Source organism: Cherax quadricarinatus, chromosome 29 (assembly GCF_038502225.1).
Source record: "Cherax quadricarinatus isolate ZL_2023a chromosome 29, ASM3850222v1, whole genome shotgun sequence".
NCBI classification, from domain to species: domain Eukaryota; kingdom Metazoa; phylum Arthropoda; class Malacostraca; order Decapoda; family Parastacidae; genus Cherax; species Cherax quadricarinatus.
This window is the reverse complement of record NC_091320.1, coordinates 37,525,459-37,537,727: the sequence shown is the minus strand read 5'-3', so window position 1 is coordinate 37,537,727 and position 12,269 is coordinate 37,525,459. Positions and strand designations below refer to the sequence as shown.

Below are 12,269 nucleotides of genomic sequence, written 5' to 3'. Positions count from 1 at the left end.
AATTTTCAGGAAATACTGTGAGTGTATTTAGAGACACCAAATTGTTGAAATATATTAACTTTACAGTCCATCTCCTGTTTCCATGGATGAGGCTGTTAAATGTTTTTGTCCATATTTGTTTTTCTTAACTTCTTAAGACTTTTTTTTAAAGTATCACTTGTACCCTATTATACAGGTTGTAGTAGTAGCAGTAGTGAGAATTTAAATGGTCATTATAATTCAACATTTAATTTTGTATGTACTAGATTTAATAAAAAGATAATCATTTGCTTGTTTATTAACGTTATATCTTGTAATTATTAGAGCATAGAGATGACATGGCGTACAATGAGATGGAGTACAGCTAAACTAGATGACCTTAGGAGCCAAATTGAAGGAGTACAGAGAGCCCTGTGTGAATGTACAGGCGCACAGGAAACACATGTTGGCAAATCTTTGCAGCAACGCTTAGAAGATCATATTAATAGTCTTGAAGTGACTGCTGTGCTCAGACAACCAGCAGTACAAACAAGACACTGGCAACACCTTGTTGCTGTTGCAGGTTAGTTGTTTGTTTGTGGTACAATTACCTAATCTCAGACAGAGTTGCCTTATGATTTGTGACCCCCTGAGGCTAATAGAAGAGCTGGAATGAAGTCTTATAAGCTATAAACACATTAAAAATATACTGTATTTTCATGAGCTAGATTTTTTTTAACACATTGGCTGTCTCAAACTGAGGTAGGGTGGCCTGGAAAATAAGAAATACACTCGCCATCACTCAGTCCATCGCTGTCTTGACAGAGGAACCTCCAGAACTTAAGTCTGGCTCACTGGTTTCCCTGAATTTGTTCATAAATGTTACCTTCTTGGACTCCAATAGCACTTCAAGTCATAAAAACCACTTGCATTCCTCTCATTTTATCAAACATGCTCACACATGCCAGGTGGATGTCCAAGCCCCTCGCACACAAGTTTTCCTTTGCTCATTCCTGCCAACTTTTTCTTTGGATGACCCACCTACCCCTCTTCCCTCCCCTCCCAATTTATTCTCCATTCTCTCTAAATCCAAACCATCTTAACAACCCTTCCTCAGCTCTCTGGATAATACTTTAAGCATCCCCACATTTCCTTTTAATCTCTAAACTACAAATTTTCTGCATAATATTCACCACACATTGCCCTCACATATGACATCTCTGCTGCCTCCAGCCTCTTCCTCACTACAGCATTCACAACCCATGCTTTACACTCATATAAGAATGTTGGTGCCACTATACTCGTACAGTTCCAATTTTTTGCCTCCATGGATAAGGTTCTTTGTCTCCACAAATGCCTCTATACCCCACTCCTTTTTTTTCTTGTCAATTCTATAGTTCACCTCATCTTTAATAGATCTGTCTGCTGACAAGCCCACTTCCAAATATCTGATTGGATTCACTTCATACTCCCTTCTTCCATTCTGATATGCAGTCTTTCACTTTTAATTTCCTTCTTTACTTACCCTCCTAAATTTTTCTCTCAGTGTTTGTAACTTTTCTTCAGAATCTCCCAAAACCATCATTTCTTTGGCAAAAAGCAACTGTGGCAACTCCCAATTTGTATTCAGTTCCTTATCTTTTAATCCCACACCTCTCTTCAACACACTAACATTCACCTTTTTTACAGTCCCATTTTTATTTTTTAACACACCGGCCACCTCCCACTGAGGTAGGGTGACCTAAAAAAGAAGAAACTTTTTCACCATCACTCACTATCACTGTCTTACCAGAGGGGCACTGATACTACAGCCATGGTGACATCCCATGCCCCATGCCCCATGCCTAAGACCTATTTTTACAAGGGACTGCTTGTGGTGTCTTGTCTTCATTGCCTCTGTATAAGTAAAGTCGTGCTAAATCATTTTTAATCTTGCATATTATCCCAGTAAGTACACATGAGCAGTACAGGCAACCTTGTGGTCTATGGTGGGCAGGTCATTCTCAGATCAACCCCCTCACTCATACTGATACTGTTAATGAGTTATTGCCTAATACAGATTCACTAATTTGCTTTGAACTCCAAATGGATTACTTTTAGTCTGTAACAATAAATTTTTGTTTTCTTTCTTACCTCAGAGGTTGTCTCCTGCCACGGCAGAGTGACCCAGAAAAGGAAATACGTACATTCTCCATCATTCATTCAATCACTGTCTTGCCAGAAGTGTTCTTGCATCACAGTTCTTATTACCCTCTGACTGTACCATATGAATTGTGATGTCAGCACACTTCTGGCAAGACAGCAACTGAATGGATGATGGTGAATGCATTTTCTTCTTTGGGGAAACCTACCCAGGCAGGAAACAGCCATTGTGCTAAATAAAAATCACAAAATTGGCATTCTTAATCCTATTGCAAATAGAGATGTATTATATAAAGGGTCTTGTACTTTCTTATAGGCTGTGGCAATAAATGGGCCTCTGCCTCTGCTGTTAGTGGTGTGAGTGTGTGGGATGTACTGGAGCTGCGGCTGTCACGTCACCCGCTGCTCGTTGCTGCTACTGTTGCTAGTGCTGTTCGAGAAAGTCTGTTGAATAATCAGATTAAAGAGATAACTAATGTAAGAATATATTTAGCATATTATATTCTCTGGTTACATTCTGTTTATGAATAACTAATGTAAGAATATATTTTAACATATTATATTCACTATTTACTCTGTTTATGAATGGTATCACCTCATAGTGGATAAACTTACTGTCACTTTAGTAGGCAATATGAGCTGTTTTTTTAGTGCTGCATTATAGAGTATGAAAAATATTACAGTATATAATAACTAAGAGTAAAATTATTTATCACTCGTAGTTCTGGCAGAGAGCACGGCTGTGTGTTAAAACATTTTCAGCTGTGTGGAAAGTTGAAGGTCTACATGAGCTTCTTTCACACCTCCATCATCACAACCTTGCTCTTAGAGCACTGAGGAGCACAAGGTTAGTGTCTGTTACCACAGAAATCATTCATGGTCAGATATGTGATTCTTTCTTTCAACACACCAGCCGTATCTCACCGAGGCGGGGTGGCCCAAAAGGAAAAACGAAAGTTTCTCCTTTTACATTTAGTAATATATACAGGAGAAGGGGTTACTGGCCCCTTGCTCCTGGCATTTTAATCGCCTCTTGCAACACGCATGGCTTACGGAAGAAGAATTCTGTTCCACTTCCCCATGGAGATGAGAGGAAATAAACAAGAACAAGAACAAGAAAGAAAATAGAAGAATACCTAGAGGGGTGTGTGTATATATGCTTGTACATGTATGTGTAGTGTGACCTAAGTGTAAGTAGAAGTAGCAAGACGTACCTGAAATCTTGCATGTGTATGAGACAGAAAAAAAAGACACCAGCAATCCTACCATCGTGTAAAACAATTACAGGCTTCCATTTTACACTCGCTTGGCAGGTTGGTAGTACCTCCCTGGGCGGTTGCTGTTTACCAACCTACTACCTAGGAGATATGTGATTATTGAGATGAATTGTCTTCTAGGTCTGAGGGAAAACAACTTGTGACATATCAGTGTTTAACCCCTTAACTGTCCAAACATAGACCCATGTTCTCTCGCCCAGCACTCCGAATAATTTGAAAAAAAAAAAATCTTTTTTGTTTAAAAAAATAAAGAGGACATTTTTTTTTACATAAAGTAATGTAAATAAAAAAGTATTAAGAGTCAGTACTTATAAGACCACAAAGTTGGTGCTTGTTGCTCACCTGACGGCAGCATGAAGCACTGCTGCTTGCAGAAGTGTTGCCTATATACCTTTTTTTCTCATTTTTTTAATTTATATAATTTTTATGTTTTGATGATTACAATTTGTAGTAGTTCTTGTGATTTCATACCCCATCTTTGTTCTGACACTAATATAGTCACAAACACAGTGACAGGTGAACATTTTCACCTACCTTAGTCACATATTATTGTTTAGAAATATATACAGAGTGTTTATCGATCCTAGCAGTGAATGTCACTCCACTGCTGACAGTGCAGCAGTGGAGTGACATTTGATGAGTGTGCACTGCCTTAGCTTTATTTGTTTTCACTGTTATACATAAACATGTCTGTCTGTCTGTGTGTCTGTCTGTCTGTCTGTCCAACTGTCTAGCTCTGTTTACCTCTCTCTGCTTATCTGCTTTTGTCTCTCAATCTGCTTGTCTCTGTCTCTCTTTCTGTCTCAGAGAGAGAGCCACTCGTGAACCAACAGGTATTACACACAATGCAGAGTCGTCATGTTTGATTCCTGAGCAAGTGAAAATGTGTATTACTTGCCAGTCATGCTTATTATGCATTATATCTACATGCACGGCATAGCACATTGGCTGGATTTTTTGGGTTATCCTAGGTAATTTACACTATGTATAATTGTATTTGTGTACCTGTGAGATACAGAGAAAGAGATAGATAGACAGAGATAGGTACAGACAGACAGACGGAGATAGAGACAGTCACCCAGCCAGCCTGCCGAACACGTATTACATGTTCCAGAATTTTCTTTTTACTTAGGGCATAGGTTATAGGACATTCTGGCAGGATGACACTGCTAGTGGTACCAAAATTGAAAGGATGTTACACAAATGTTGCACATGGGTTATTATCGAGGTTTTTGATATTTCTGTGACCACTTGTGACCACATCCACCTCAAAGCCACTAAACTCAGGGTCAGCATCACTTTCCTCTTAAAAGGGGAGTGTTATTACAACATGACATCAGTGAATCCTTGGTGTTTGTCGTGCTGTTTGCTCTCGCTGGAGCTCACTTCAACTGGTGCTCCCACAAGGTACTAAGTGATCCCAGATTTTTTTAATACGTACTGCGCACACAGAGTGTTAAGACCCATTCTGTGCTGACCAGGCATCTCAGGCCAATCATGCCAAATTTGGAGGCAGGAGAAATAAAATGTTGATCTACATTTGGAGCACTAGCAGTAACAACGTAGATCTACGTTTGGACAGTTAAGGGGTTAATGTGTGGGTAGTGATGGCCATTGCAGCTGACTAACATTATTGCTCTTTACTACATTCATGGGAAAGCACTAAACCAATAGAAGTAATACAGCAGCTGGGGAAAAGGAAAGGCAGTGAGAGACTATCCAAGAAAGGGAGGGTCAAGTCAAATTCTTTGGATCAAGAGCCCCTCACCAGCATCAAGGAACCTCACTTGAAAAGCTACCGACTCTAATCAAATCATTCTTAAACGGATTCCAGATCTTTTCAAAAATTTAATTCTTTAGTCATTCTACAATTGCTATGTAGGTAATGAGAAGGGTTTAGAACAGGATCATACACGTATACCTGTATTTACATGTTGACTACAATCAGTAGTTGAACAGTACTAGTTGAACAGGAACCTCCAAGCTTGTACTGAGATATCCTAATTTCCAGTGAATTTTTAACAGTACTGTAGTACATTCTTGCCTTCCATACCCATGTTTGATAGGCTGTTTCATAGGTTTATTACTCTATGGCAGAAGAATTTTCCATTGTCTAAAATAAACTGTGCTTTGGTAACCTGGAAGCTCTTTTTGTTCATATATGTCACATTAGACTTCTTGAAAAATGGTTGAAGATTATATTATTTATCATAATCTGTTCAGTGTCTTAAAAATGTCTCTTGAGATCTTCCAAGTCTTGCCCTGCCTTGCTTGAAGGGTTATCAGCTTTGTAGGCTGAAATTTTCACTCATCTCTGTTCAAACATTGCATCATGCTGAAATAAAATAAATAAGTGATTTAAATTTTGTCATTTGTTGTATTTTTCAGTAATACATAGTAATACTTATGTGTAGGTGTGGTCGTGGTATTTTAATACATATAAGAGTCAAGTTTGGGGCTTAGTTAACTATATTTGGGAATTATAAAACTAGATGAAAGTTTTCTAACTTAAAATCTAGTGATGTCAGGTTTATGCTTCCACAGTAACACTAACTGAAAGTTTAGTATGCTCTTAGTAATATGATTCCTCTGATTTTTTTTTCCCCAACAAATCGGCCGTATCCTACAGAGGCAAGGTGACCTAAAAAGAAAAACGAAAGCTTCTCTTTTTAAATTTAGTAACTCGTACAGGAGAAGGAGTTACTAGCCCCTTGCTCCCGCATTTTAGTCGCCTCTTACAGCACACATGGCTGACGGAGGAAGAATTCTTTTTCACTTCCCCATGGCGATTTCTTTTATTTTGGAGATTAAATGCTAATACATATTTATCTCTAGTGGAGCACTGAAAATGCTACAGTTAATTGCACTACTAAATAACTTTCATTTGCATTTGTACCATATAGTGTTCACCTTCTATCTGCTAGTGACTCATATTGAGGGGCAACAAACTTCTCACTTGCAATTAATTTTATTCTTTATGTCCTTCCATGAATCAGTAAAACAGTTATGTCAATGTTTTACTACTTGTGATATTAATTCTGTCTGAATAATATCATATCCACATACCTCTCACAGTGATAAACATCTACAGAGTACCACAGTCAAACATCCGTTTTAGTGAAAACCTAGGAAGTATGATAACTGATGCATGCATGAACAAAGATCACTTACTACTCTCTGGTGACTTCAGTATAAATCTCCTGCAAGACCAGGACCCACACGTTACTGAATTCACAAACACAATGAGTAACTGCATGTTGCTACCAACAGTAACAAAACCTACAAGAGTTACAGAGACTAGTGTTTCCCTACTAGACCACATCTGGACCAACACCATATCCCCTTTAAAATCAGGCATAATCATAGATAATACCACAGATAACTACCCTACCTTCCTCATCACAAATCTTGGGAAATTACTCCAAGACACTACTAAAGTCACTTTCAGACTTCACAATGAGGCAGCCATTAATAACTTCACAGCAGCAGTGACAAACATTGATTGGCACACTGAGCTAGAAATCTATACAGATATTGACGAATGTATTAATAATTTTCTAAAAAAGACCCAATACCTCTACAACAAGCACTGCCCCAAAAAAACTAAACAGATGACAGCTAAGAGACTGAACAATCCCTGGCTAACACCCAGCATCCTCAAATCCATAAATACAAAGCACCTATACGAAAAACAGTACAGAATGGGTCACATAACCAGAGACCAAACAAAATGTTACTTGTCAATCCTAACCAGCCTGATAAGAAGGGCTAAAAAACTGTATTATGAGAACAGATTATCCAACTTACGAGGTGATATAAAAAAGACCTGGAAAACCCTATCAGAAATTCTAGGAACAAAAAAGATATCACGAAATAGCGAAATTGAATTAACAAAATCAGATGAACCCAAACTCCCACCAACTGAAATAGCAAACAGACTCAATAATTTCTTCACTATAAGAAAAATCCTTGCAAATAAAATCCCAAGCTCAGATACCCCACCCAATGACTACCTCCCTGGCAACTACTCGAACACACTGTTCCTAGTTCCGACTAACCCTACTGAAGTCTCCCTTATTATCAACACACTAAAAAACAAGGCAGGAGATTTAAACACCTTACCACCTTTATATACAAAAAAGCGTCACAAGTACTATCATCAATCATTGCAACACTCTTTAACAAATCCATAGAATCCTCTACCTTCCCTACAGTTCTCAAAATAGCAAGGGTCACCTCGATCCATAAAGGAGGAGACCAAACAGACTTGAATAACTATAGGCCAATATCCAACTTACACCCTCTCTCTAAAATCTTTGAAAAATTAATTCATAAGCGAATCTATTCCTACCTCATCTCCCAAAACATACTCAACCCCTGCCAATTTGGGTTCAGGCCTAATAAAAATATTAATGATGATATTATACACATGCTAGAACATATATACACTGCAATAGAGAAAAAAGAAGTCCCACTGGGGATCTTCATTGACTTACGTAAAGCTTTTGATACAGTTGACCATGACTTGCTCCACATAAAAATGTCACACTATGGTATAAGAGGGCACTCCCTCAACTACCTAAAGTCATACCTCAGCAACAGAAGCCAATATGTGTACACAATTGGGGCAAACTCTTCTGCACAGCCAATTACAGTTGGTGTCCCACAGGAAAGTGTCCTTGGCCCTCTTCTCTTTCTCATATACATAAATGACCTACCAAATGCTTCGCAACTACTCAAACCCACACTATTTGCAGATGACACTACATACGTCTCCTCTCACCCGAGCCCAGTCATGCTAGCCATTACTGTAAATACCGAATTACAGAAAATATCTACCTGGATGAGGACTAACAAACTTACTCTAAACATTGACAAAACCTACTTCATTCAGTTTGGTAACAGAGCTACAGATGTGTCTCTTAACATAATGATAAACGGATCACCTATCACAAAGCTCACAGAGGAAAAATTCTCAGGAATCCACCTTGATAATAGACTCAAATTTCAAACACATATACAACAAATTTCCAAGAAAATTTCCAAGACCGTAGGCATACTATCGAAGATATGGTACTATGTTCCACAGTCAGCCCTCCTGGCCCTATATCACACTCTTATTTACCCCTATCTCACCTTTGGAATTTGTGCATGGGGCTCAACAACAATAAACCATCTCAGACCACTAATTACCCAACAAAAGGCTGCAGTCAGAATGATGATAAATTCCCACTACAGGCAGCACACTCCACCAATATTCAAAATTCTAAACCTACTCACCATACAAAAGATCCATACTTATTACTGCACCTATTACATACATAGAACACTTAACTCAAATATAAACCCTCCCCTCAAATGTCTCCTTACCAACCTCAACAGAACACATGACCATAACACAAGGCACAGATCACTCTTTGATGTTCCTCATGTCCATCTCACGCTATGCAAAAACTCATTGCACATAAAAGGCCCTAAAATCTGGAATTCATTACCTGTAAATATAAAAGAAACACTATCTGTTTATAAATTCAAGTCTCTTCTCAAAAATTACTTACTCACCCACAACCAAATAAATACTGAATAATTGTATCTTATAAATTGTGTATCTTAAATATTTCTCATAATTGTATCACATAAATGTGTAACCTGAGACCCAATCAAACTTTATCTTTTAATTACATTACCTAACAGAATACTCCATTCTGCTGAATGTACAGCAATGCATGCAACCATATGACCTGTCTTTGTAATACTCAAACTAATTGTTGCTTAAGCTTAATTGTTATCTGTTGACAATAATGTTTTACCACTGAACACATCATTGCTTAGTTAATCTTAAGTTAATTTTAAGCCTGCCCATAATGCTCTGCATACAAGGGGCTTTGGCATGCTGCACTTAACTGTATTCTTTTGTACTTCTCTGTATCATGTTCAGATTAATAAATAAATAAATAAAAAAAGTAATGTTTATAGTCCTAGGTAGACAGCAACCACCCAGGGAGGTACTACCATTCTGCCAAGTGAGTGTAAAACATAAGCTTGTAATTGTTTAACATGATGGTAGGATTGCTGGTGTCTTTTTTTCTGTTTCATAAGCATGCAAGTGTGTGTAAAGGTAGAAAGTTGAAAGTGAACATAGAAAAGAGCAAGGTGATGAGAGCATCAAATGATTTAGATAAAGAAAAATTGGATATCAAATTGGGGAGGAGGAGTATGGAAGAAGTGAATGTTTTCAGATATTTGGGAGTTGACGTGTCAGCGGATGGATTTATGAAGGATGAGGTTAATCATAATTCTTCCTCCGTAAGCCATGCGTGTTGTAAGAGGCAACTAAAATGCCGGGAGCAACGGGCTAGTAACCCCTTCTCCTGTATATATTACTAAATGTAAAAGGAGAAACTTTCGTTTTTCCTTTTGGCCCACCCCGCCTTGGTGAGATACAGCTAGTGTGTTGAAAGAAAGAAAGAAAGAGGTTAATCATAGAATTGATGAAGGAAAAAAGGTGAGTGGTGCATTGAGGTATATGTGGAGGCAAAAAATGTTATCTATGGAGGCAAAGAAGGGAATGTATGAAAGTGTAGTAGTACCAACACCCTTATATGGGTGTGAAGCTTGGGTTGTAAATGCTGCAGTGAGGAGGCGGTTGGAGGCAGTAGAGATGTCCTGTCTAAGGGCAATGTGTGGTGTAAATATTATGCAGAAAATTCGGAGTGTGGAAATTAGGAGAAAGTGTGGAGTTAATAAAAGTATTAGTCAGAGGGCTTAAGAGGGTTTGTTGAGGTGGTTTGGTCATTTAGAGAGAATGGATCAAAGTAGAATGACATGGAGTGCATATAAATCTATAGGGGAAGGAAGGCGGGGTACCTGGAGTATTACCTGGAGAGAGTTCCAGGGGTCAACGCCCCCGTGGCCTGGTCTGTGACCAGGCCTCCTGGTGGATCAGAGCCTGATCAACCAGGCTGTTACTGCTGGCTGCACGGAAACCAACGTACGAGCCACAGCTCGGCTGGTCAGGTACCGACTTTAGGTGCTTGTCTAGTGCCAGCTTGAAGACTGCCATGGGTCTATTAGTAATCCCCCTTATGTATGCTGGGAGGCAGTTGAACAGTCTCGGGCCCCTGACACTTATTGCATGGTCTCTTAACGTGCTACTGACACCCCTGCTTATCATTGGAGGGATGTTGCATCATCTGCCAAGTCTTTTGCTTTCGTTGTGAGTGATTTTCGTGTGCAAGTTCGGTACTAGTCCCTCTAGGATTTTCCAGGTGTATATAATCATGTATCTCTCTCACCTGCATTCCAGGGAATACAGGTTCAGGAACCTCAAGCGCTCCCAGTAATTGAGGTGTTTTATCTCTGTTATGCGCGCCGTGAAGGTTCTCTGTACATTTTCTAGGTCAGCAATTTCACCTGCCTTTAAAGGTGCTGTTAGTGTGCAGCAATATTCTAGCCTAGATAGAACAAGTGACCTGAAGAGTGTCATCATGGGCTTGGCATCCCTAGTTTTGAAGGTTCTCATTATCCATCCTGTCATTTTTCTAGCAGCTGCGATTGATACAATGTTTACCTGGAGTTTACCTGGAGAGAGTTCCGGGGGTCACGCCCCCGCAGCCCGGTCTGTGACCAGGCCTCCTGGTGGATCAGAGCCTGATCAACCAGGCTGTTGCTGCTGGCTGCACGCAAACCAATGTACGAGCCACAGCCCGGCTGGTCTGGAACCGACTTTAGGTGCTTGTCCAGTGCCAGCTTGAAGACTGCCAGGGGTCTGTTGGTAATCCCCCTTATGTGTGCTGGGAGGCAGTTGAACAGTCTCGGGCCCCTGACACTTATTGTATGGTCTCTTAACGTGCTAGTGACACCCCTGCTTTTCATTGGGGGGATGTTGCATCGTCTGCCAAGTCTTTTGCTTTCGTAGTGAGTGATTTTCGTGTGCAAGTTCGGTACTAGTCCCTCTAGGATTTTCCAGGTGTATATAATCATGTATCTCTCCCGCCTGCGTTCCAGGGAATACAGTTTTAGGAACCTCAAGCGCTCCCAGTAATTGAGGCGTTTTATCTCCGTTATGCATGCCGTGAAGGTTCTCTGTACATTTTCTAGGTCAGCAATTTCACCTGCCTTGAAAGGTGCTGTTAGTGTGCAGCAATATTCCAGCCTAGATAGAACAAGTGACCTGAAAAGTGTCATCATGGGCTTGGCCTCCCTAGTTTTGAAGGTTCTCATTATCCATCCTGTCATTTTTCTAGCAGATGCGATTGATACAATGTTATGGTCCTTGAAGGTGAGATCCTCCGACATGATCACTCCCAGGTCTTTGATGTTGGTGTTTCGCTCTATTTTGTGGCCTGAATTTGTTTTGTACTCTGATGAAGATTTAATTTCCTCGTGTTTACCATATCTGAGCAATTTAAATTTCTCATCGTTGAACTTCATATTGTTTTCTGCAGCCCACTGAAAGATTTGGTTGATGTCCGCCTGGAGCCTTGCAGTGTCTGCAATGAAGGACACTGTCATGCAGATTCGGGTGTCATCTGCCATTCGGGTGTCATCGGGATGTTAGTGCTATCGGTCTGTAGTTCTTTGCTGTTGCTTTACTGACCCCTTTGTGGAGTGGGGCTATGTCTGTTGTTTTTAGTAACTGTGGGACGACCCCCGTGTCCATGCTCCCTCTCCATAGGATGGTAAAAGCTCGTGATAGGGGCTTCTTGCAGTTCTTGATGAACACAGAGTTCCATGAGTCAGGCCCTGGGGCAGAGTGCATGGGCATGTCATTTATTGCCTGTTCGAAGTCATTTGGCATCAGGATAACATCAGATAGGCTTGTGTTAACCAAATTCTGTGGCGCTCTCATAAAAAATTCATTTTGATCTTCGACTCTCAGTTTGGTTAGCG

At 39.9% G+C, this 12,269-nt stretch overlaps 1 protein-coding gene across 6 annotated transcripts in view; it reads left to right on the top strand.

The window, feature by feature from the left end:
* The window catches only part of LOC128690453 (dynein axonemal heavy chain 10-like), a 208,076-nt gene that overhangs the window by 65,312 nt on the left and 130,495 nt on the right, over window positions 1–12,269 (top strand). For all 6 annotated transcript variants that reach the window (XR_011392579.1, XR_011392580.1, XM_070089747.1 and 3 more), the window contains 3 exons: window positions 304–541; window positions 2,417–2,577; window positions 2,823–2,947. Coding sequence is in view for 4 of the 6 variants with exons in the window: in XM_070089747.1 (XP_069945848.1) it covers window positions 304–541; window positions 2,417–2,577; window positions 2,823–2,947 (524 nt within the window). In the remaining 2 variants the exon portion in view is untranslated. The remainder of the gene's footprint in view (window positions 1–303; window positions 542–2,416; window positions 2,578–2,822; window positions 2,948–12,269) is intronic.